Below are 27,034 nucleotides of genomic sequence, written 5' to 3' on the forward strand. Positions count from 1 at the left end.
ATATTCAGTTGTATTATATAATTACGAATGAAAATGACAAATTACGCACAATGAGAAATATATAGAGAACGCAATATTGTAAAGCCTAGAACTATAATAGTCTCAGATCACGCTGTTTCATTACGCTAAAAGATATGTTGTCCTCGTGAATTAGATTATATGAATTGTGAGAATTACAGTTTCGTCTATCACTGTCGAAAAATTCTACAAATTGAGCGTCGCGTCATGAGCGGTGTAACGATATTAAATGAGACAATTATCGTGCAAATAATCAATTCCAATTAGATAGAAAAGAGATTGGTGGAATTAAGTTGAAAATATTTTGCACCACTATTAACACATTCACGAGAATAATTATAGTACAAAATATGAATTTGCAAAAGTATTTGCAGTAAATTCCAATTTATTGAGTAAGATGAAAAAATTTATCTTTTGCGTTCCTCCGAATCTAAAAAAAATTGTCATGCATCTGATAAATCGAATTGCGCTAACTTGAACTACATCGCAATACATATTAGTATAAATTAAACTTGTTTTAGTTGTGTTCGAATTGAATCAAATTAACTCGAATCCAAAAATAATTAATTTATTAAATAATGCCTAGTTAATCAAACGACGGTCAAATGAAAACGATTGTCGACCGCAAAATGTACTTAACGCGTCAAACTTGTCCGTAAATTTCTGGCGAACAAAGTCATTGTCATGCACGAAATCATTAATAATCGCGACACTCGTGTGTGCAGAGAAGAAGTTTCATTGATACCGATATGACGGAGTTGATATCAACAGTGAAACTGCAAGAGATATGGCTGATTACAAAATGTCGGGATTATACTATTCTTTTCTATATACTTACAAAATGGCCGCATCATCTACGAAACTCTCGCCCAACATTACGCGGGCGTATATCAATTCCTTATTTTCTTTATGCGCTTCCTATCTACCCATTAACACATTTCAATAGATAATTTTCTTGTAAGAAAGTTTAATAAACCGCATGTACACTCGAGTCGTCTTATCGGAACGATCGAACAAATAGTAATTACTATCGAGCGCTTTATCAATACTACGGCTCTACATTTTTTATCAACGTAACAAAAGAAGCGATAAGAAGTTATTTACAAAATTCCTGGATATTCTTTATCGGTTTATCTAACAATAAGTATATCATTCCTGAAAATCGCGGCGCGCTCGCGGTCCGAGCTAGTCTAGTCTGCGAGATCCGACTGAAACCATGACGATCGCTTGCGGTGGGATCATAATCGGCGGCGACGGCGCTCCCGCGACACTCAAACCCAACAGACGCTGACAGACTCGGTGGTGGTTTGCGGCGTACCACCGAAGCTCGCTCGATGCTGCTTAAAGAGTGCCTGGATCTCCGCCGGCGTGGAGGACCACCGTCGGTGCCTGGTTTTGTCCAGAGGCACTTCCGGCAGACCTACCTCGGTGTGACAGCCCTTGATTGGCGTGACCGGTAGGGCTGCCGAAGCAGGCAGACCTACCTCCTGGAAGGAGCTGATCGAGAAGAATCCACTTTCGCCCTCGGCGCTGCTCACCGGGCTGCTGGCCGGCTTTACTTTAGATTTGCCAATTAGTCCTGTAGACTCCTTTTTCTTTAATCGCTTCGCGGCCCTGGTGAGCGTCGAGATCGGTGTGCCGTTGGACGTGGCTCCGCTCGATGACGCGGTGAACGCGACAAGGTCCTCCTCCTCGGTCGTTTTACTGCTACTGGAGTTCCAGGAGGCAGTGTCGGGCGACCTTCTCACGCTCGGTGTGAAGTTTTGTAGATTTCGGGTAAACTCGGTGACGGACGTTTTGACGAGACTTGGCGATCTGCTGTCGCTTTGCTGTCCACTGATCGATTCGTTTCCACGACTGCTGCTGGAACGTCCGGAATAGGCGGCGGCTTCTTGCAAGGTTGTCGAATTGGCGAAGTTACCGGTCGATAGGGAAAAAGACGCGTCGTGATGACGATGATGGTCCACCGTAGGGGAAGGAGAGGATTCGTTTTCCTCGACCGGCGTCATTCTCGTCAAATCAGGCTCTCGCATCGATAGCAAGGATTCGACGGTTCGCAGTAACCTGTAGAAACATTTCGCAGATCTATCATATTGATTTTTCTTAATAATGCTAATAATAGCAAAGATAATAATTGGTATTTAGTAACAAGTTAATAATTCGATTTGTGCGAGCAATACGGTTTTCTGAAATCTTTCGCACGCACCTAAACGCCTCCTGAGATAATTTCTCCGGCGGTATCTCGTCCGGGTTTAATTCCGTTTGCTTGGGTTCGCGATAGACGACGTTATCAGGCACGTCGTTCGTCTTGAGATCCGTCGGTGACTCGATATGTGGCGATGTGCAGTGCACCGGATCGTTTCTTCGCAGAACCGACCAGGTGAACTCACGGAAGCAGGTAGCGTTCGGCGATCCGATCTGAGTGACCGATTTGGCGCGTGTGAACGGCGAAGATGTCGAAGACGAGAGCGACGGCGTAGCGGTTCCGCGACTCGGCGACGGGTCCGCGTGCACTACCGTGTGCACGCTACGGCTACGCGGCACACGTCTCTTATCCTTGGGATTTTCCTTGGCGTGCAGGATCTCCAGGCTCCTGTGAGCCCGGCCCAAGAAATGAGCGACCTGTTCCATCGTAGAACGATACATTTGCCTGTTCGATTCGACCTGCGAACAAACCAAACGAACGCTAATTCTCGATCCCTGCCGCTTCATTGCACAAATTTATATCCTACCCTTTACGTGAAAAAATATGCGAGAATACCAATAATACTATTAATAAAGAAATAATCTAATTTGTAAGCAGATAAATCGATCGATAAATGAACAAGGAAGAGAAAAAATGAAAAGAAAAAAGTATAAGCAATAACATGGATCTTTATGAATTACTAATAGTTTATTTTCAGAATCTCTTACGCGCGCGATATAATCGATGGAGCTTTAGCTTCTTTTCAAAGAGTATTAAACTTCCTGACACGTTCCATAAAGAATTTTAGCGAGAAAATATAAAATATACAAGTATCCCAAGATATCGCATAACTTTTTTTATATTATATAAAAATTAATTATAACTATATATTTCAATCAAGAAGATATATAGATTATAATCGAAATACTTTTCCTAAAACTCGACATACTATCAAAGCAAAATGTTAATAACGATCGAAAGATGGATCGTACAGTGCACGCGTGTAAGTTTCATTCATAAAATGATAATGGACGAATAGAAAAACTCGGATCGACGAAAATCGCATGGATCATCAAAGAGGAAAAGTAGTTGATCGCGTATGCCGACCGGTTGTTACGTGACGCGATATCGAGTAACCGGAGCGAGGTAAACCGGTTGGCCACGTTATCGGGCGCTTCTGCTTCTGCAGATCTTCAGCTATCGCGTGATTACGAACCTGTTTGACCTGCCATTGGAGCGTGTCGACTCGCGCTTGAAGAAAGACGTTTTGCAGGAAGGCGCTCTGCAGCCTCCGGTTTTCCTTCTTCAACGACTGGCATTGCTGCAACGAGAAAATAAAACTACGTTACTTACATATCCTCGGATCGTACTCTGTCGGATATTTTAGATTTTAGATTACGATTGATGTAATGTTGCCGTCATGACTAGGTTTAAGGAGAGAAATCATGGAGTTTACATCATCAATTAAAAGATAAAAGAGACAGTTTAGATATGGGAAATTCGCAGGATATTTTTCTTCTCGCGGGAATATTTTTCTGCAGAGATTTCTCCAGACCGCGGCATGCTATTCTCCATCAAGTACACGCGTCGCCTGTAGCCGCGAATTCGCCATGGTTTTCCGCGCGGACTTTCTTCCGACAATACCTTTCCTTCCGACGTCTTCTTTTTCATCTTGCACCGCGTGCAGTCGTAACTAGATTCGAACTCGTGGAGTCCGCGAGCGGACTTTATGGATCCATTGACGCTGCCTCGCCGCTCGCCGCGCATTCCACCTTGCTTTACTGGCAAAAACTCATGTTTCTACCCTAGTAACGATCCGCTTGGAGAGTATAGGTAGAGCGATGAAAGAGACGGAACATAACGTGCGTATATTTGCGAGAAAGAAAGAGAGAACGAGAGGAGGGAAAGAGACGAGAGACGCGGACGAGTTGCGCGGGCTTAATAGTCGGTACTTGTTCGAAATCACGATTCTAATCATCAGGGTGCTCCGGTGAGACTCGGCGTGCACGGAATAGCGGTCCACGTGTGTCGCGAGAAATGAGACGGATGAAAGAGATACGAAAAAGAAGAGACGCAAAAAAAAAAAAAAAGCGCGAGCGTCGATAGCTTTCCGTAATTAATCACAGGACGCCGCTGGCGTGAACGTATTATTACGAATTTTACGCTATTCCGCTAATTGCGAAGAGTACTTATGTCGATTAATAACACGTCCGACGATATAATAGCGCCGTTTTTAAAAAATGCTCTCCGTTAAACGAACTATGTAATGGGGTCTTCGAGGTAATCCGCGCGCATCGGTTAATTAATTAAACGCAATAATCGTAATCAGCATAGGCCTACAAACCTCCTTCTACTGACAACACACACACATACTTTCCCATTTTTATCAATATATTCAATAAGGTCGTGAGATTTTTTATACCTTCATACCTTTTCTGTACATACTTTATTCACCTTTTTAGGCTTCAAATTATCAAGTGGATTTGGAAAGTTTAAAACAATTTATCAAGTTTAAACAATGTGTGACTATTATAGCGAAGAAAATGATGACGAAACGAAAAAACCGACGATCATTAACGCCGAGCGATTTATTATCTGCGCCGCATTAATTATTGTGCTATCTTAACAAACTGGATATTCTCTATCTTGACGTGGAATATTGTACCGAATAACGTTGTCGGCTTTCGAGGAGAATGCGAAGCGACGGCGAACGGGCGGGGAGATGGTCCATAAATCAGAGCCGCACCGAGAAAAGGTCACGGAGGAAGTCGGAGAGAATCGGCGCACGGATTTAACGAGGTACGCTTCACTTTCCATGTTTTCCACGGGAGCGTCTAAACGACTAACGAAATTACATATCTCGAGTCTCGCGACGCCGCGAAAAAGTTCGGTATTAATTCTCATCAGACGCTATCGCGTTTTATTCGCGCGTTCCTGTTTCCCTTCCACGCTTAATCGATCGGCTCGATACCGTGCGGCAGCTGTTGGCCGCTCGCAATACCGATATACCGTCCGATAGCATCCAGCGGATCTATATCGATTCCGCATCTCTCAAAGAATTTAATGAAACACCTTCGACCAAAGTCGAATAAGACGAAGGCAATTTTCTATCTAATTTCGATAGCCATCGCCGGCAGCGTGGCCGAGTATCGCGGAGTAGGATCGTTGTAGTTATTAACGGACGGCCATGGTCGTCCTTCGAGGATAGCTCGTTACAAAGATCAACCTTTCGAAGTAGAATGCTCGCTTTTGCAATTCACAATACCGCTAGAACGTTTCGTATATAGCATTTAGCATTGTCGCGATACTTTCAATTAATTAGTATTTAACGAGGAAATTAGATACCCTTAAATCTCAAAAATTTTACAAGGAGAAGCTACAATGAATAGATCTCCATGCGGTTCTCACTTTCATCGAAATTTCCTGTCGCGAGAGAGAGAAGATGGAACGATAGAACGCGCGCTACTATACTACGCGCCGCGTGCGTCAAAACAAACTTTCGTACGAGATTGCACGCGGCATCGCTGAACGACTAGAAACGAAGAAATACTGAATAATTCAGGCAGTGACCGTAGCGAGTGACGTCACGATAGTATTCAGCCGGTGGACTGTTCAGGCTGAGCGACCATGCGTAACCCCATCCGCTCGGTCGCCGTCGCTGCCGCCGATGAAAATTTCAACTTTCCGTAAATATACCCTCACACGCACTCGACGGAAAAATGGAGGAAATACCAGCGAAGAAAAAGATTCAGTCTAATTCGCGCGCGCGTTACGAAATCGCGAGACTTTATCCGACTGAGGTGCCGCGCACCTCCAATCGTGCCGCGATTTTCGCAAATCGAATTACCTCTCGACGAACGAATTACTTTTTACGCGGAGTCTATCCCCGTGTCCGTTACACTTGTGCCATAACACGCGTGCCTTAGTTACAACATCCAGCCCCTGTAAAATAGTCGTGACACGATCGTGACGTATCCTCGCCGCGAAAATCTGATCCAGACGCGATTCTCGTGGACGTACGGCTCTTTCGACATCTTTCATCCTGGCCTCGTTATCATCCGGAGGCCATCGCCGGATATCGCGCAATACATACCGTCTTTTTCCCGCTATTGTATGGAAATGCCCTAGTAGAGGTCTTTCTCGCCGTGTCCCTCGCGGAGCCGATCTGTTCGCAGTTACAAAGGATGAACGGAATAGAAATCGAAATACGACTGTTATTATAGGGACGACATCGGACCCGCCGTTGTTCCGATATTCGCACCGTTCTCTAAATGGTTCAACGTCAATGTCAGCTGTAAGTATGTCGTGCTCGATTGAAAACTTTGGCATTCAAGATCTTATCTATTTTACGCATCCGTTCTCTTTTACATCTATCTTTCGTCGTCTGATGAAGGTTCGAAAATATTTAGTTATCTTAATCGAACAGAGAAATATGTATAAATATTTATTATACGCAGAAGGAAAATGTGTAATTAGGACAAGGAAAAAGTATTACCTTATCGCAATGGAAGACGAGGATTTTCTTAGAAAACATAATTTTAATCAATTCTTTTATGGGAAAGAATTTACTTTTTGACTTTTCCACACAACTAAAAAAAAATATTTAATTAATATTTCTTCACATGTCTTGCCTTCTTTTCAACTTCATTTATTAGAATCAATAATTAGATTTTAATTAAGATGGATGGGATCGCGCGCATTCCTCCGGTCCTGCCCTCGCGTTCGGATGAAAGGATGCTCGAATTGCATCGCTCCTTTCACTTGTTCCCGCGAAACGTCTTTGCGACCCACGCGCGAAACAAGACCGGCGCTCGCCTCACGCAAATCGAAATTTCTTTCGCTCATTCGAAAAATTAATCTAGCTTGTCCGACGCGTGAGAACTGCGCTTGTAAGTAATACGGGCGCGCTTAGTGGTCCGCTCGTCATTATAGGAGTTAACGTCAAGTTTCACCTCACGTGGGAGATTTTCACACAAGAAAGGATATACGATATATATACACGGAAAGCGATGCGGAATATTTATCGCGCGCGCGTTGGCGTAGATATTCGTTTCTGCAATGATTGCACAAAGATTAATCTGGTAATATATACGGCGCGCACGCGGGGAAGCGGCTGCCTACTATATTTCTCGCATTTATTTTATATACGTATATATAGGAAGAAAAATCCCCTGGGGAAGCTATTCATGCCGCGTTCACAGTGTTCATACACGTTCGTATCGCACGGCCGAGCAGACGCTCTGACGAGTCCAGCGATTTTTTTCGCCTTTCTTATATTCTGCCTTGTATTCTATCCTTGAATGCTGGCATTTGCCGATGCGCGTGGGAAGAAGTTGATGAAGTTCCGCAACCGATAGACGTACTTGTTACACGTATAAGATCAGGTAAAAGGGAAGGTCCTGCGGGCGCGCGCGAGTACGACGTTAGTGCCTTCGCGGATTAATTCTTCATTTCGTGCAGCCGTTATTGGAATCAGAGTGAAATTGCACGAGCACCTCGTAAATCCGTATCCCCCTTCCCTCCCTTCGTCTGCGATAGGCGTGGAATGTATCGTCCGCGCACTGTTCGCATTCGCTATCGAGCGTTATACGCTCCGAAAGGATGAGCTTAATTCTTTGTGTCGACTTGTGAGAAAGCTCTGCCCCAGCATCTCTCGAGAGTCTCGAGAGATGCAACGGCGAGTCCTGGGGAGAGCGGGAAAAAGAAAAAGAGAAAGAAAGAAAGAAAGAAAGAAATCCTTCGAGATTAACTCGAGTGCGCACGCGGACTCGTTCATGCGATAGTAAATATTCCGGCTTATACGACCTGTTCTTGGCAACGCGGCGGATACGTGTAAGACTACAGCCGCGCATCGGCATTCGACGATTTGCCTTTAACGATCTATCTCGATCCACTTAATCCATTCATTTTGCGGAGCCTCTCGGTGGAGAGGCTTATAGACACTGCTTCGCGTTCATATATACTCCGCCGCCGGGAAGAGAATCGTGTACACTCGCGAGAGAGCATTAACTCTTACATTTAATAACGTTGTTGATTCTTACTGAAGGCGGGATTAAATCATACGTGCGTTATTTATAATTCAACCGGCAGAATTTATTGGTAACTTAATTAAACGTGACATTACACGTCGCTGTTATGATCGAGAGATATCATACTGTGATAGTCGTGGAACTAGTGTCTAGTTGCAGTCAACAAAATATCGTAATATAGAAAGACATTTATACTTAGCTTGTATACTTTTCATTAAAACGGAGGTATTTACGTGCGCAATAATTTCGAAAAAACAGTAAAAACTGCAAAACTGTATTTATGCGAATAGACGTATCTTCCTCCCCGAACGGAAAGAAAAAACGGGAGAGAATGAGACGAGACTAATGAGAAAAAGCTCCGGTACCGTACGAAACGGTTTCTAGCCAACATTGAGAACGAGTTCGCGACGAGCCGGCAGTCGTTAACCCGCGATGACCTCGAGGTAGAAAAGTATGAATGAGGATTTACGAATAATCATAGATCGTGTGCGAGATAAAGATTTCTCAGAGACAATCGCGAATAGAAATGTTTCGCCCGCGATCTGCTATAAATAGTACACGACGTTCATGACATGTTCGGATGATAATAATATAATATATGTGTATATATCGCGATAAAGCGTAAATCAACATGAAATCCGATAAATAACGCATACAAGTCTTAGAACGCTTGATCAAGTAAATATCCGGTATCAGTTTAATAAAATTATTGATATGTACTCACAGTCGAGATAAACTTTTACATTTCCGCGAATTAAGATAATTCTTATTAAAACGCTGAGAACTCCAGTTTACTCTCTATATCTTCGCTAGCATCAAGAAAATGGAAAGTATATTTTATGAATATGATGAGAAAGTAAATTGTAAAATTAAATGAAATTGTGTTTGTGAAGAGTAGATTCTGTGTGTCGCGCAAACGCTTCTGACAAACGTTCCCCGATTTTTTTCTCGCGCGTTATTCGGCTTTCGCCGTGAGAGCTCCTGGCTACGACACACACACACAAATCGCTTTTCTATTGTCTAAATTAATGATTATTTTCACCTGAAGGTCGACATCCGCCACGTAATTACGACCCGCCTGGATCTCTCATTATCCCGCAGAAAGGGTTATTGTCAAGTGGCGAAGCGGTATATAATTGAACCATCCATTTTGCTTTATAATAGCTTCCGTTCAAGTAACTAGGTGAATAAGTCTTCAAAAACTATTATCTTTGATCGTCTGTGCGATATGCAAACTGTTCGAGAATCGATGATCCTGTTATCTTCAAAGCCCGTTTCTTTTATTGAAACAATGAAAGCGTTTGAAGAAGCACGGTACGTACCTGCTGATAACAAGTGTTTGAACGGTTAGATGCAACATTGTCTTTCGGTTTCCTTTTTATAGACGTTCTCTATTAAAATTTTCGAAAATAAAACATAATTGACGTGCAACAAAACGAATTTTTGTTTAGTGGAAAAAATTACGCTAAAAAAATATATATTTATAAAAGACGACATAATTTAGCATTTCTTCAATGAAACAAAATTAAAACGGTAAGTAATGCACCGTGTGTGAGAGATAGAGAAAGCTTCTTTTGTGTTTTAATTAGAACAATTGATGAATCAGAGAATTAAACTCTGAATCTATGATCTGCATCGTCACTATCGAGAACAAGCATATTAAGATCGTATCGACGAAACGATGATAGAGCCGCGAAAACGAAACGCGAGAGGAAATAGGAGAAGGGGAGTAAGAAAAAAGAGGGAGGAGGAGACGTAGGGAGGCTGTTGGCATTCCAACAAGATGAGAGGCGATTCCTCCCAGCGAAACATCGTCTGCGAGTTAGGCTTCTCCATCCGTTCGGCTGGAATGCACTAAAAATAGATCGAGTCTGGGCGCCATTTTGCAGCCGACAGTTTTGCCGGCGTTTTCGCCCTCCGTCTCCGCTGAGAGAGAATCTCTCTCTCTCTCTCTCTCTCTCTCTCTCTCTCTCTCTCTCTCTCTCTCTCTCTCTCTCTCTCTCTCTCTCTCTCTCTGGCAGGTTTATCAACTTTGGAGAAACCGCGTATTAAACACCGCAATCTGTATACAGTTACCGCGCGTAGCTCGTCCTAATTACATGGGACTTATTCGAGGTCCTTATATACGATAATCACGATTCTATATACGGTATTCACCTCGTGTCATCATATCGTAAGTGTACGTAACGCGGAACGCGTCGAATTCTGAAATTTATGCTACCCTACGCGCCTGAGAATTACATCTTCGCGTACAATGCGATTCCCTCGCACAATGCTTTGTAGCGCCGGCGCTACGCGTTGCATACAAATCGCCGTTTAGTGACTCACGGCGTCTCCGTGAATCTCCTCCGAAGCGACTAACGGCGTCGCCTTCGCCGGGGTTATTATCCCTTCTATTTCTCCGACGGAGCAGCAGCTGCATATGAAGCGTGACGGCGCGATTAGTGCCGCATATTTTCTAAATGCAATTTTCACTTCTACACGGTATAACGCACTCTGTAAAAAAAAATAGGTGAATTAGAATCAATTATAATTGGAATTTACCCGTAGTTAGAAATTCCTGCCTGCGTATATTTTTCAATATAAGATTAATTATTATTTCCGGGGGGGAGGAGGAATTCGAATTCTATACGCAAGGTAATCCAATCTCTGCGTACGCGTTCTGATAATTAACATTTTTTGTGCTCATTAATTCAACGACAGCTAGAATGTATCTCTGCATATTTTTTACGTAAGATACGACGAAGTATGTTCCCTGCGCACGTTGCAAACGTGTAGTGGTGGCGATATAACGCATTATATGGCGCACGTCGCGTGCATTCGAAGTGCACACGCGCGTGTCATAACGCGAATCCGAAAATAAGCCGCCGGCTTTTACGAATAGTTCATACCATCGCCATTCATGAGTCCGCGGCGGCGACGGCGACGGCAGCTTGTACGCACGAGAGCAGCGCGAAGAGAGCACCAAAAAGTGCCGGTGGCATTAAGCGAGTTTGCAAGGGGAGACGCGTTGGTCACGCCTCGTGGATGCGGCATCTGCCGCAAAGACAGGAAAGAGACGCGGAAAAATAAAAACGCGACGGCTCTCCGGATTCGACCGCAGCCGGGGTTCTTAGTTCTTCGGCAAATTAAAAAGCTAATGCAAATAGCGCCGTGATATCTGGAGCGTGAAACAAGAGGGACAAATCACCGTCGTTATCTATGCCTCTCGGAAAGGAGGATTAAATTCTATTCGGCAGTTTAAATCGCAATCTCCGTGATTCGTGAAATATACTCTTGCGTAATGAATAATGCCGTGGAGCAGCGGGGCGCGACGAGCCGCGTCGTTTCTTCGGTAATTTCGCAAATATCAAAAATTCGTATCGATTCGTGATTCGCGAATCCTTGACGTCCATCGCGTCACCGGAAAACGATCGATTGATCTCTTCCACCTGAGTGCGGCAGATCCAGATGACTCATCTCGATCGTCGCGTCGCCGCGGGATCATTGCGCGGATGTACACACGCTAATCAGAGCGTGCGATTAGAGAGACTGCGCTCTACACAATTGCAGCGTTGTGCGGCGCACGGTCTTCTTTCTTTCGGGCCGGATCTCAAAGCGTGCGTTCGCTACCGGAACTCTCCTACGCGCACACCGGTCGAATTATTCTTACGACGTTGTAGCGCGTTGCAGTCGCGCAACGATTCTCTTACAGGTTTACTGAAATTATACCTACCGAAAAAATTGATTTCTTAAGCTATAGCACACAAGCAATATTATTCTTTACTATTTAGCACTTTGACTATTTCTCGTTTGCAAGAAAACGCGGCGTCGAATAAACGTGTAATTATTACAGACATGGCAGCTAGAGCCATTTTAATTTGCTGCGTTCAAAATTAGTCAGATCATTAATAACTGACGCGATCTAACCAATTTCGAATGCAGTAGATTAAAATTGCTCTATCGATCATCTTTATTCGAATTTATAATGTAGCTGCTTGAGTAAACTTCCGGCCATGGAATGAGCACACTGGTACCCGCATTAAATTTTCCGGGCCACCGAAAAGCTTGTCTCAGACTACATTTAGAACCTAACCCGTATCTATCTGGGTCAGGAAGTCGAAGAACTCCTCGCGCTTGTGTCATCCATCTAGATGTGTTCAACGGCTTCCTCTGTCGTTACCAGCGGGATAAAATCTCATGTATAATTCGTTGTGACGTAATCTTCTTTGGACATAAACGCGGTATACCGTGAAGATTTTCATCAATAAACAAACTTCCCTATATACGTGCCGTTTCGATAAACATACGTTAATGCAGTTAATTATTTAAGTTTCTTAACTCTGAGTTATTATAATGCATTTTCTTTCTTTCTCTTTCTCTCTAAAATATAGTTCTATATATAACATCGATAAAGAAACAAGGATTTTGTTGATGTACGCTATTGTAAATTCTAACGCAATCGTTTTAAAATCTATTTTCTAATTCCGTCTTTTCAAAAAAGAAAAACGGAGATTTGTTTTTATCTCACAATCAGTTAAACTCCTGTTAAACCCTAGTTGATTCGTATCTTTATGACCGTGACGTTGATCATGTAGAACGGAACTAGAATAGAATGAAATATATATATTCTTTGAACATTTATTTCACATAAAAAATCGAAGGTTTACGAAATCGACCTCAGCAGAGAGAACGGCGCGCCTATATCTTATATTTAACGATACATGCAGATTCCGTTCACACACACGCACACTACATGCATGTGCACGTGTTTTACTCGCACCTGCGGCACGACGGATACTGCAGACGCTTCGTCAAATGACGAGAACACTATCTCTACGTTTTGCATCGTCGAGATTCAACGCCGGTTTGCCGCGTCGTGAGATCAGATTCTCACCTTCGATATGCAGGATCACGACTGTTGGACCGTGATCCCGCACGTGTGACATTACATACCGGGTATCTCGCGAACGTATCAGATGTATCATGTATATGCCAAGGATCTGTTCTACATACAAGACTTCTTCCCAGAAAAAAAAATTAGTTTTCTCAATTAGTTTTCATTTTCAAATAAAGGTTTTTCGGTAAAAATCGAGCGATATGCAAACGTGTATCCCTTACCGCTTTTCACCGTGCGTATCGCGTCGGTCGTTTAGTTCGTGAGAGCAGAAAGCGCGCAAAGGTCGGAAGGCAATTGCTCATGCATGCGTGTGTATGTGTGTGTGTATATCCATAATCGCTAAATTCGGTGTCCACGAAAGCGTCAAGCCGTTTACGTGAAGACAAGACTTGCCACCGAGAAATCGCTCGCGGCGCGCCGACGGCAGCGACCGTCCAAATAATCGGAGGCACTCTCCTTGATCCGATCCCCAACAACATCCCGTACAAGACCTTCTGCATTCGTATTTGCATGCGCTCTTACTTTCACGAGGCGACTCGGTCGCCCGGTCGTAACTACGGTCGTCTGTTTATTGGAAATAAATGGGCATTTATTTCCATTTATTGATGCTACGTGGATTACGTAAGCGTTTAAAGGAGATAGAATGTTTGACAAAAAAAGTGACTCATAAGTTTAAACTGTTAACGAACTTTCCCAATGTAATTCGACGTTTTGCTACAATTAAAAAAAGATAATTGAAGTACCAGTTTATATATGCTGAAATATTTTTTTTATTTATAATTCTATCAATTTTTGGCAGATTGAAATGTTATTGTACATGTTAACGTAACCCGTAAAAAGGTCACGCAATCTACTCGGTTCACCCTTGTTACTCGTTTAATTATTGATTGCACAATTCGATGAACCCCGCGTTACGAGACACGTCAGATTATATTTCATGATGGTCCGCGCGATGACTCAGGTAGAAAATCAGACAACACGCAGAAAGATGGAGAGAAGCATCCTCGTGCATATAGGCTCGCGTATCGAATCACTGAGGAAGAGGGCGTACGTTAAACAGACCTTAATTGACGCACGGCGTGCGCTTAATTAAGGGATACGCGGCACGCGATGATAATTGCGACGAACTGTGTCAATACCTAGCCGCCGACACGTGGTTCAGGGGGTGGCGTGCGTTCGATAAATTAATGAAGACAATTATTAGATTAACGACATCCCGTCCGGCAGTCGCGCCGATGTGCAATTAGGATGCTCAATCGAATACGACCCTTATATCTCGCCGACGCGACGCGGCGCACGCTAGTTAATAACTCGAGTCGACAAAAGCAAATAAAACTGACGATTTTTTAGAGGTTAAAATTAATTTCGCAAAACACGCAGAAGCACAATAAAACAGAAAAAAAATTGCCCCTCGTATTACACGCGATTTATAATTTGAAAATTGTCCATTCACATCTAAATATAATAAGTATATATAATCTAAATATATATATATCACAGTAATATATAATATAAATATAATAAATGTGAATATTAAATTTATTATATGTATCTAAAAATTACTTGTAATTAATTTTGAAATTCGAATTCTCTTAACCCTCCGTCACCACCGTTATTTTTACTGTTTTCGTAACCCCCCTGGGTCCAGCCTGCCGGATCCTGGCGTCCCTTTTGGCGAGTGAGTTCTCACTAATGCTAACAACTTTTTTAGGGAGGGGAGCCAGACCACGCCCTCTCTTTATTTCGGAGATATTTGATGAGCTCAAAATTTCGCTTGTGCCCAAAAAGATCCAGGAGAGTGACGGAGGGTTAAAATAATTATCTAAAATTGAATTAAAAAATTAAGGTTTATTGCCGTTCGGGATTATTTCGAAAAATCGCCTGTATCTTGAAACATATATGATTCAAAGACAGTCTTCATAGTTTTGTCAAGGACAAATCTATTTCAAACTAATCGTGGAATCTGCGTACTAAAGGAAATACGAGACTCGCGTATCATCGTGCGTGTTTCCAAACTCGAGCGAGTATACGCAGAACACGATGGATAAATCCCAGCGATATCGCGGATGTGGTTTTAGAGTCATAAAGCGCCCTGAAATCCACAGGATCGATGGAGCAAACGGAAAGCGCGATAAAGAGGCGTAGTTATTCCGACGGTATGCCAAATATGCTAACTGGAGGATAAAGGGAGCAAAAAGGGGATCGAATCTCTCGTCGTGACGAGAGACTTTCGACGATGAAGAACATAGAGGAAGGAGACGTGGAAGACCGTGCTCAAGGCCGTGTTACAGACGGAAATAGATTGCTCTTTTACAACTTTTTTGCGATGCGTGTCCTCTCTTTGTGTGGATGTTGCTCGTCGAGTAAATGGAATCGCGGAATGTTTATGGGAAAGACCGGCGTATAACGACTCGAATTAAAAGTCGTCGCTACTTTTACCGTCATTCGTGTGTTACATGTGCATTTATACTGCAATTATTGCAATCTTTAAAATTAATTCTCAGTATAGAGTTATAATTTTATTGTATCGACTGTCTCTGCCATTCGGATTTAATTGCTGGTCGCGCATGAAAGTGAAAGATTACTGCCATTGTTGCAGTGGGACTCGCAATGAATTGCCAGTTTCCAGACATCTTTATGGGCCCATCAATGCTAATAGCACTGTAATTGAATAGAAAAGGATCCCCTCTATTATGAAGTTTCCGTTTTTAATAAATATTTTAATATGCAATTCTTTACGGCTGGCTTCCTGTTCAATCGCGTTACGCGGACTAAAAAATATATATATATATGTATATATATATATATATATATATATATATATATATCGTTATTATATTCGAATAAATTTGAATATATATATATATATAAATATATGAATATATATATATATAAATTCAAATTTATTCGAATATAATAACGATACCTGTTTATGCGGCATGTGTTACATAATTATATTTAAACATAGACTTCCATTAATTTTTCATCAAATTTTTAGAAATATTCTTTCATTAAGTTAGTAAGTAGTGTAACTAAACGCGAATACTTAAGTGACGGTCATTCACAATTATTCGTCTTGAAGTTTCACCTGCAGAACCCCGTTGCAGATGGGGGTTTCAGCGGAATTCGCAACGAATGCCGGAAGCGTTTGATTAGCAGTTTGCTCATTATCGACCAGATTATGAGATAAGCGCCGGCGACGGCGGACAGAAGAGGTCGCCTACTTGTCCAGTACTCTGGAATAATAATCGTCCCCCGTGAGGACGCGCGACGGCAGAATTATTATATGCACAACGACGTTGAGAAACGCGGCTCTACGAGCCGGCTTATTACAAAACGCGCCGTTACGTACGTATATACGCAGAATTATAGGTGGGTTCGCGCGCGACTGTCCATTGCAATGTTGCATTGCGCTCGCACACGTCGGCTTTCACTCGGACACATTCGAAACAATTGCTGGGAAAATTCTCTCGCGTGATACCCATGACCGGAGCCTCTCTCGATCATTCTTATCATTCGCCGTCGCGATATCCTTTTTTGTCGCAACGAAATCTTATAACACCCGGCTTGAAGAGAAGCAATAGGAAATAATAAATAGACAGAGAGAGAGAGAGAGAGAGAGAGAGAGAGAGAGAGAGAGAGAGAGCAGAACTTTGAGAGGCAGAACGACGTGATTTATTTGCGAGGAATTTTGAGTCTCTGATAATTTATAGTCCACGAGGATGTCTGGATTAACTACCTAGTAGGTAATTTTACGGCTTGCGTTTATTTTGACGACTGTTAAGAGTTCAACAACACGATGAGCACCTCTTCCCGCCTCCCTATCCGCACGAAAAACTTCGGCGACGGTGGCACTCATTAGTCTCAGAATATTAGTTATGATGAGTTCACGGTTGCCGGCTTTCGCAAGCGGACATCTCTCTGCTGCATCGGGAAGTCACTTATATATATGTTTATCTGAACGCGCGAGATCACGCGGCAATTAGGCACACTGACCATCGGTTATGGCAATTGATCTTGATGACCATGAAGAATCCGCGGGCGCTCGTAAAAATTAAGGAATCTGGTGACTCATGCCGTTTTTACCTTCGTTTCTTGTCCGGGGTGCCTGAATCGCCATCTCTCCCGCGAGAAAGCTGACTTATTTGGCGAACGTGGAGAACGATTCGATTCAATCGTCTGATGATCTTGATCGACCGATTCGTGGCAGTCGTCTTTTTATTGGTCGAGTAAAGCGGCTATAATTTTAACACGCTCCGTTCTATATTTATTCCGATAGTTGTACGATAGGTCAGAAATTTTCAACCATCAGAGTCGTATACATTTTTCGTGAGGAACTACATATTACATTTTATATTCTCGTATTTGAATAATGAAGTTTTAGCATAAAAAAGAGCGTATGGAAAATAAAAATTCACAAGGGCGAGATTGATGAAATTAGCATTATTTATGAATTTGTATTTGTATTATAATTATGCTCAACTACTTCTTGATTTTTTAATTATTTCCTTGAGGTTCAGAGGACATAGTAAAGAAAAAAAATGCGAATGCAGCAGAGAGTCATTGCAGATGTGTCATGTGGCATAATTATGGTGATGCAAATTGAATGTCAACGTAACGTTATATATCATGACTTCCTTGACAGTCATGATGGTTGGCATTTAAAGATTCTTCCCCTCATTATCGCGCCGGCCCGCGGCCGCTCGTTATTGCGAAAACAAAGAAAGTAGTACGAGCCACGAAGAAGAGCCGCGTTTCGATCCTTGAAATAGGAAAACGATATGAACGAGGCAACCCTTAGGCACATACGATATCTCATCCGATAATCGAGAACCAGCTGCATGGCTGTTGACTTTTTGATCCAAATGTAGGATATAGATAACGTTTCCGTGTTTTCTTTATTTTAAGAAATCTGTTAATACATTAATTTATATATTTGACTTTTATGTTATAGATTAATATTAAGGCAAAAATATGAAAAAAGTAATAAAAAAAATATAAAAAATATAAAATAATTAAAGTATAGAGGAATATGAATATATATATTTCAAATTTGACACGATTGCATAAATATAGATTCCAATTAACTTCTGAAAAAATCAGAAACATGCAATGTCTCACATTTTGTTTCTATTTCATGTTCCTATTTTTCTCTGTTATAAATGGATATGTACTATAAAATATAAATTAACATTACACTACGCGATAAATTCGTATGATCTTCATACATATATATAGTGCGCAATGCTCGTAAACGTTGCCAACAAAAGAGACAAAGAGATGGGGCTGTCGGAATGTACGCGGTTAATGCATGTTGTACGTGCTCGGGAAGGTGCGTATTTCGTGGATAGAGGCAACCGGAAGAGGCTGAGGGCACCCGAGTGGAACGCGGCCCGACGGTGCAGAGAGTAATGACACTGTGGTGTAAGTAATCGTCAAATAAGGGCCTTCCTAAGCAGTACGTATGGACGTAGTTAATAAATTGGCTAATGTAGCATTATATCTATCATTTTAGTTATATATATATATATATATATATATATATATATATATAACTAAAATTATACATATGTATGTGTATATACATAATAATTTATCTATAAGGTCCTTAATAGATTCAGATTTAAAATTTATTCGAAAAGAAATCACTCATTTTTTACTCCCATCCTGTGTGAATCCATCAATTAAAAAACAGCAGTTTGGGTTAACTTGACTGGAAACAATGGATTAACCAGGCATCGACTCGATTGTTGATTTAACGGCAGCTCATTTTTCAAATGAACGAAGAGAGAACTAGAGAAACGCTCACTATATGATCTACGGTCTAGATTGCGCGGATCATTGGACTATACTTCATGACCGCGTAATGTACAATCTAGTCGAAAGTGACGTAACGTCAAATCGCTTTGTCCATGTAACTAATCTCTCGCAAATTCTGAGAATGGACCGGTGTATCTATCATATTCACATAATATTTTACGATGCCAAATGCCAAAAATGCCTAATATCACGCGCGAATATAGAAAAAATTAATATATAATACATGTGTAATATATATGAGTTGCGTGACCAGACCATTCTAGGAATTTAATTTGCATATTTAGATCAAATAAATATTCACGTAGCAACCTTCAAAGACAGGCGTCGCATCAGACGATTTCTTACTGCTCATTTCTGTCTTCGACAGACATATTCTGCGAAAGCAAACTCTCTCATTAATCTATTTTACATAAATAGACGTACACGGATGCAATTTCTTTCAGGCATATATATAAAATGAATATTCATTAGACGTCCTCGTTACGGCAAATCTCGGTCTTTCGGCCCTTATCTAGATCGACGAATGTGCTAACAATGAAGAACGAAACGGTCTTTAAAGGATGTTCTCACTTGTAAATATATTTACACGTTGATAAGTCTGTTTGATTTTCTCATCAGCCGTGTTGCTTATCGCGTACACTTATCGTAACACATGTTGTGTACACATTAAACAGACTATAATATCGGAAAACTATAACAGCCTTAATTTGCACCGAGTAATTTTCCTCCTCTTACACCATCGACATTGCGCGTACAGCTTTTCTATAGGAAAATGTGAGCTCTATCATCTTTTACTCTCGACAAAAAATCAATTCTTGTACAGCTATTTATCAGACATGCGTTTGAAAAAGCTTCCTATCTAGTAGAAGGTACGATATTGATCATCCATCTAATAATATCGCTGCTCTAATTCGCCCCTAGCGCGTACAATGAATTATCGTTTAATGAGTTTATGAGTTTACGAGAGTCAAGATATATACTCCATATCTCTCTACGTATTTAAAAAAAAATACATTTTATGTTTAAGGAGTCGTTTAAAAAACCCCTATGTATTAATGACGTTAATTTTAAACAGCACGATCGATATCGCCCAATCCTCAAACAACACAAAGACAAAAAGAGTGTAAAACCCATAAAAATCTTTCTCTGAAGAATATAAAACGGCAAATATGATCTTCCCAAGTTTTCGCGCCGAACCATTGTTTTACATATATCTTCCGCCAAATGTATGGATTTCACATGGATCTTTATTATTATTATTATTACGGAATGTAATCATACGCGGCTATGGCGAACGGAAGAGCGTGCACGGTGCACAACTGTACAGGCAGAGGGAGGAGAAGAAAGAAGAGGAGGCAAGCCCGCGCCCGGCTCCGCCGCGCTGGATGCTGCATTCCCGAGAGTGCACTAAATGCATGGACTGGGTTATGTAAATAGCCGCGATACGGCGAACAACGCGCCGGGTTAAGCGCCCGCTTGCCGTCTCCGTAATATCGAATAACGGTGCTTCGCGGTGCGGCGCGACCGCGGAAAGTGTAACTCCTCCGCGCGATACTGTTCTCCTCCGCCTTCTCTTTCTCCCTGTCACGAAATCCGACAGTAATAGCGAATGTCACGATGCGACATGAATGGAACGTGGTATTTTCATCGCGATGCCGATGACACGCGGAATTTCTAGGGCCGTCAGGTAATAGTGATTAAATTTGCGAAGCGTCATGCCTAGAGTTATGTGCTGACTTCGAGGATGTCGATGCAGCATAAAATAGAATATCTATTATGAAATGAACGAGGAGCGGTCGCGATAAAGTGAGTTAAATCCAATATTTTGATAAAAACGATCTGTTTAAAAGATATTTTTAAATAGAAATGAATTGTTCAAGGCTCTAAATTAAGTAGTATGCATCAAGTAATGTGTCTATCACTTTTATATTTTAAAGATATATGCATTGTGATTTGCGAATATTTATGTTAAATCCATTTCTAACTCCGTTATATTGCCGTTTCGTATCTTTACACTCGTGTTCGATCACTTATTGTTACATGTGATGTCAATATTTCGTCACGTGATCATCATGCACGTTCCATTAGCTTTTTCTTCGCCGTTCCTAGAACGTCACACGAGAAGCGGTTTAACGCTATAAATGAAATAACACCTCGAGGTCTGTCGGGCAGATTAATCTCTTCCTTTCTTACGAACTTCGCGCCCCGCTCGCACGAATCCACTTCGCGTCGTAAACATTGTATATCTCTGAGGAGCGCGAGTTAAACAGATATCGTTTAGAAGTTTCTTCGAAACTGTGTGTAGCTTCGTTCCTTCTCAGAGTGGAGCTATGTAAAAATAGCGGCACCATTTTAAAACTCGAGCAAAAAGAAAATTATTGTGCTATTTTTCTGTCAAGATTGTCATGCTGTATTTAGTTTACTTAACATATTTTACCTACAAGCTTTTACTTTTAGCAACAATATTTATATCCCTAAATTATTAACTTTCGGTGCGACTTAAATAGTTTCAATATATACAGCTTAAAAAAATATAATAAACCTTTCTTATATTTTTATTCTTTATTATTAGGTAATTAAATCTATAATTATTTTATACGTTCATTTTTCCTGAAAATTAAAGTGTTTAATATTTCATTAAAAAATCAAATGTTTTACAAATGGATCAAGTTCGATCTATTTCATGTAGTTCGTATTATATTATTACAATAGCTAAAGAGCTCGCAAAATGGAGAAATGTATACTTTTTATATTTGCGAAGAAAATAAAATATATAGGGAAAGTTAAACGCCAAGCTCGATTTAACGATATTACACAACGATGCAAAGATGGACGGCATAACGTGCGAACACGGAAGAGCAGGAAGCTATAAAAAGAAGTGTTCTCTTTTATAATCGCGGCGATGTAGCTGGAGCTGGAACCATCGAGACGGATATTGAAAAAAAAGTTGATCAAAGGAATCGCACGAAGGTTAACGGTTGCCTTGAAATTGCCAACGAGGCGAGAGAATGCGCGTGCAATTTGCCTTTTATTAGTCGCGTGCAAAATGCGTCGGGGCAGACAACTTCGTTTCGGATTAAAAGACGAGAAATCGCGTGATTAATTCTCACGCGAGCAACGGGATTCGTTTCGTTACTGCAGCCATAGCTCCAATTTACTCGGCTAATTAATCGGCGTTCCCTAATTACCGTCGACCTGCAAAAATTCCGAGCCCTCTTTCACTCGAGCGACAAAGCTGAAGAAAAAATATACGTTGCGTCTCGAGTGTTAATAGAAAATTGCAAGAGGAGAAAATGATCGCGATGAGTTTTGAATTTCAAGATAAAAGTAAATTCGAGAAAAGAAGCACATCGAAGGAGAAGGTTTTTTTTACAAAAGAGTTACGTTGTTATCCTTTGTTACAAACCGGTTACCGCGACGCGCGATTTCGCAATCGACAGGAAGGGCTCTTCCGGCCCTTATACGAACCTTTCTCGGTCTCGATCGTATCTTATCCGCGTGACTCGTAAAACGTGCGAAACCGTCGGCAAGGATCAGGAAGGAAATCACGGGTGCGTGTCGCGCCACGATGTATACCTTACGCAGGTGTGCAAATGGAAGCAACAAAACGAAGTATCCTTAAACGCACTTCTCGAGCGTAGGCAAATAACTCGTTCTTAGAAGACATGCGACCGCTTAATCGCGTTGCTCGCGGTGATGAAAATTTCGAGGATGTGCGGCGGCGCAGGGGTGGAATTCAATCGCCTGCGACAAGGACGCGCGCCACTTTAAGCTGCAATCGCGATTTTATGTTCCGTAGCGAATCTTCACACTGGCGTTTCTGAGAAATCAATTTTACCTTCCTCTCTCTGTGTCTGGCGCTCTCTACGTATCGCATGATAGGACCACGGTTATCTTACGCAAACAGAGGAGCGCTCGCTGCAAACGAAGGGATTATCGTTTAACGTGACTCTTTCACACGCGGCAGGGCAGGTTATTGCCGTGACGCGGAGAGGGGGATGATAATTTTCTTGCACCGACCACCGACGTGTCATGGTGTGGGATCGAAAAAGCAGGATGGTGACATCACGCGCGAACCCGCTCCGTCCGTTTGTCCGGTCACTGGCGTGGTCGGGCAAACGTGCCACGGTGCACAAACACACGCGCGTGCATTCGGATAGGTCCCTACAAAGGCCTACACGCGGCGTCCCTCGGACTGATAATAATTACGGGAGGGGCTGAAGCGGACTTCCGCTCGACATATACTCGATCTGTGGCGAACGGCTGTCGGGAACGAAACCACCTACGGATATTTCAGGAACGACGCGACTTCGACGGTTTTCCGTCGACATTTATAGCTTTTGCGGGTGGAAAATTAAGTGGCTAAATCAACACGTGCTTAACCCACAATTGCGGATGGCTCGGAGCCAATCTAACAATTCTCTTGTTTAAATAAGATAACAAAGTTGTTCTCAACACCTGTGACGCTCGAGGTATCTGTCATTTATCTTCTATTATTTTTGTTATTCATTGCACGATCAACAATTATAAATATTTCAGGAATAAATGCTTTAGAAATTAATTTAAGGATCTCAGTAGTTTATAGGTCTTAAGTGAATTCGATTATTGATAACAGAGTCATACTATTTACCAGATAACAAATTATAATTATAATATTTACTTGTATTTTATTGGTTGGAATTTCGTGCCACGCTACAGTAGTTACTATTATAGACAGTTAGAGTTCACACATCGCAGTAGGCCCGGAATAGATGGTCCACTCACTGTATGAATATTCGGTGACCGAATGGTACTCGGGTCGTTGCAATAATTCCAACAATTTCTGATGAGATTCCACTCGCTCCGATATAATATAACGTGCATATGGAGCGATGCGGTAGGAAATGGTAGGAAATAGGCATGTGAAAAAGTATATTACGGGATTCCAGTATATTGTGGGATGTAACCTCACGTTGTTTCGAACGATTAGTCACCATCCGTCCGATGGCAAATCGGGGAACGCTTAACAACGAAAATAAAGACAAGCGGAAACGTGGTCTGTTACTTTCGGAATAAATAATCGCGTCGTTCGTACATGAAAGAACTCTTCGTCGTTTCGAGCCGTAAAATGCGCCATGGTCAAAGAGCACCTGGCCCTTATTTTCTACCGTCACTGAAGGAAGAGAGGAATCGGAGAACGGAGATTCTCAGAACAACGCGAATTTAAAGTCATTCAAAATTTAACAAGAACTCATTCTTCGAAGTCGTGAAGTTCTAACTTCTTGAACCAAGAAATAGTGAAAAAAAAAATCTTTTTGTTCTTCTCCGTCATAATTTCATCTAATTTAGAGAATTAAATTCAGCTTCCTCTATCGGATTCCAAAGATTACGGGTCGGCATAAAATAGTCTGAAATAATCGCGTCAGTTATGAAACAGAAAGTGCACTTTGATTCCTTTGTGCTAAACAACGTATCTCCATGGCATTCCATGGCTTTCGCGCCGCGATCTTGAATCGTTTCGAAACAGTAAAGCGGTACCCATTCAGGATCCTAAATAAGCCGTGTTACATTGACAACGCGTTGAATGAAGATAAAGGGGTACGTTCGTATGTCCGAGTCGGGAAACGTTTGGCGGGGAGCGGCGTCGGGGATGAATGTGCAATAATATAAAGCCGACGAGGCATAAATAAACTCACCTTTCGAAGTTTCTCCAATTCATTCGCATCTGCAGCCGGCTGTGCCGCCTGTCAAGAATAGAAAGTATCAAATTATTTGACGGCCGCCGCTTATTTATATGTAACGCATTAAACGTGCATTTTCAACGAGAGTAACGCGAACGCGCCCCCCTCCTCCTCCGGCTTGGATATATCTGTACCCGTAAGCGCGTTGCATCTTTCGACATTTGATCGGCCCGGCACAATAGCAGATACGGCACGGTCGGCGTTATCCAGCAGAAATCCCATTTATTGTATTTAAATCGAGTTGCAAAACTCGGAGGTGCGCGCGCGGTCTAACGCTCGAAGGATTTCATTGCGCTTTGCTATACGAATTTCGTAATTAGTCGTAAAGTAGGAACGCACGCGCTCGAGTAACGCAGCTACTATCGCTACTCCCATCGTACGTCAAGCGCGTTATTAAGCTTAGCGCTCGGCTTAGCGATTCCGGAACAAGTATGTAGGAATAGTTTCTCACAACCTTATGGAAGATTAATCCACGAGGAATGTATGAGACATCTGGAGATTGCGGCGTACGCAGATTCCTGAATCAATTTGGAGTAAATTTATATCAAAAGGGAAAATTTCTCAATTTAACTGAATTACGAAACTCGACCTTCAAACTAAATTAAATTTAATTAAAATATTAAATTATTCGAGCAGTTAAAAAGTTGTGCTTAAGAAATGGCATTAAATTCGTATTGAAAAAATTAATTCTAAATTGGGTAAGAGACAGAGAAATTCTTAGACGAAAAGAAATACGTATAATCTTTGCGCGTTCACCTGTAGAATGCGGTGCAACCTCTAGCACATTCCTTTGCGCGAAATTATTTTTGTACGTTCCAGAATCTTTGGTATCGATAGAGAGAGAGAGAGAGAGCGTTTCTTATATTCCTCGTATATATAACAGGATACCGCAACATCATCTCCGGAGTGGATGATATTTCACGTGCGTAGTTATACCGTTACCGTAATATTAAGAGAGAATCGCGTTGCGAAAGAAAAGACTGCAAAACAGTACAAAAGGCATTCACCTCCTTCGGCTTCGGTTGCTCCCAGAGAGCGGCGGCGGCTCGCGCCGCGGCGTCGTCGCCGTTCGCCGGTTTGCTGTCCGCGAAATTCACGAGCGAGAAGAAATTGTTGTTCCGCGCGTTGTTGTTCCGATCCTCCTCGTTCTCCCCGACGTTGTCGAGCAGCTCGTAATCCAGGGACTTGCAGTCGCGGCCGCTGCTGATGAAATTTCGCGCGAACGCGCTCTTGAAGAAGCGACCCGGCGAGACCTCGCTGCCGAGGGCGAACTCCACCTTCGGAGTCTCGGTTGTCATCGCGGCTGCCGATGCCGATGCCGATGCAAAGAAGGAGGAGGAATCCTACGATCGCGAACGCACCGCGGGACGCGGGACGCACTGACAGATGCTGCGAGCCGCGGAATGCCGCTCTACACGCGGACATTCGCGACGCGAATCATCGCCGCCGGCCGCACACGAGTCTCCCGGGAGAGAAAACAAAACACAACACGGTGAATTCTCCTCTAGCACCCAACGTCTCAGTCGCGCGGCTTTTAAATCGCCATCCGTCCACCGGGCGGTCGAGCAACCGAGGGAAAATCGCAAACGAGACGCACGGTACGCCGGCGCGTGTTAAACTGAGCGCCAAACTCCACGCGCAGTCCTTTTCTAGTTTCTCCTGCCTCCTGCCTCTGTCTGCTGCGAGCGCATGCGATCCAATCGCATGACGGTCCGAGAGGGTCCGCTCGGTATACCGGGTATTGTTCACAAGAGAGAAAAACTGCTGTCTCTCGTGCATTTATTGGCACGAGACACAATTGATTCGAGTTATGAAAAATAGGCGAGAGCATCAAGAATGTAGAGCATTGGAAATTGTATGTGCGAAAGAACCAAGATGTAATTTCTTATTATATAGTTTGAAATCGTTAAGTTCGCGCGCGTTCTCGGTTCTTGCTCAATTCTACATAATTATGTTAATTTTTTTTCTACAGTTTTTATAAATTGCTTCAGAAAATTATTTCAAATTTCCAAAATATACGTAGTATGCTTAGAAAAATGTAGTGAAACCGAGGGCAGCTCCAGCTGCAGAGGTGTAACAGCTGGATTAACACCTGGACTCGTGCCTCGTGCGTATCTGGGGATTTGCGACGTACTTTCTCTCTGGAAGAATGGTTCATAGATTATAATTTATCAATGTGAATTTTACTTATTTCTTGCAAAAATATAACTTGACAACGTGTCAACTCGATATTAATTATACTAATCCGATGTTTCTGATAAACAGCTGTAATATTTTAAAGCAATCACGTTCTTAATTGGGTTCGTAATAAAATCATTGATCTAGGCGGATTTTTTGAAGTTTTGTAGGCTTAAGAGATTAATTAAATGAGAGTCAGATAGAA

General features: G+C 42.1%; 2 protein-coding genes across 2 annotated transcripts in view; one reads left to right on the forward strand and one right to left on the reverse strand.

The window, feature by feature from the left end:
- On the reverse strand, nt 1-26,667 carry LOC143898996 (uncharacterized). The gene is made up of 5 exons (XM_077408894.1): nt 25,659-26,667; nt 24,607-24,654; nt 3,420-3,524; nt 2,225-2,682; nt 1-2,082 (listed from the first exon to the last, which is right to left on the reverse strand). Exons 1-5 carry the CDS (start codon nt 25,947-25,949, stop codon nt 1,290-1,292), a joined length of 1,695 nt encoding a protein of 564 aa, XP_077265020.1. The 5' UTR covers nt 25,950-26,667; the 3' UTR covers nt 1-1,289.
- Nucleotides 1-27,034, forward strand: part of LOC143899154 (uncharacterized) — a 146,122-nt gene that overhangs the window by 78,513 nt on the left and 40,575 nt on the right. The gene's annotated exons all lie outside the window — the stretch shown is intronic.

This window comes from Temnothorax americanus, unplaced genomic scaffold, assembly GCF_048541705.1.
Source record: "Temnothorax americanus isolate GAGA-0224 unplaced genomic scaffold, ASM4854170v1 Scaffold10, whole genome shotgun sequence".
In the NCBI taxonomy this organism is placed as follows: Eukaryota; Metazoa; Arthropoda; class Insecta; order Hymenoptera; family Formicidae; genus Temnothorax; species Temnothorax americanus.

Excerpts from the sequence above, each read along its gene's own strand:
- LOC143898996 (XM_077408894.1), bottom strand. The coding sequence starts at position 25,949 with ATGACAACCGAGACTCCGAAGGTGGAGTTCGCCCTCGGCAGCGAGGTC. Across the intron at positions 3,525-24,606 it reads AATTGGAGAAACTTCGAAAG|CAATGCCAGTCGTTGAAGAA; the intron begins GTGAGTTTATTT and ends TTCTCGTTGCAG. Across the intron at positions 2,683-3,419 it reads TCCAATGGCAGGTCAAACAG|GTCGAATCGAACAGGCAAAT; the intron begins GTTCGTAATCAC and ends GTTTGTTCGCAG.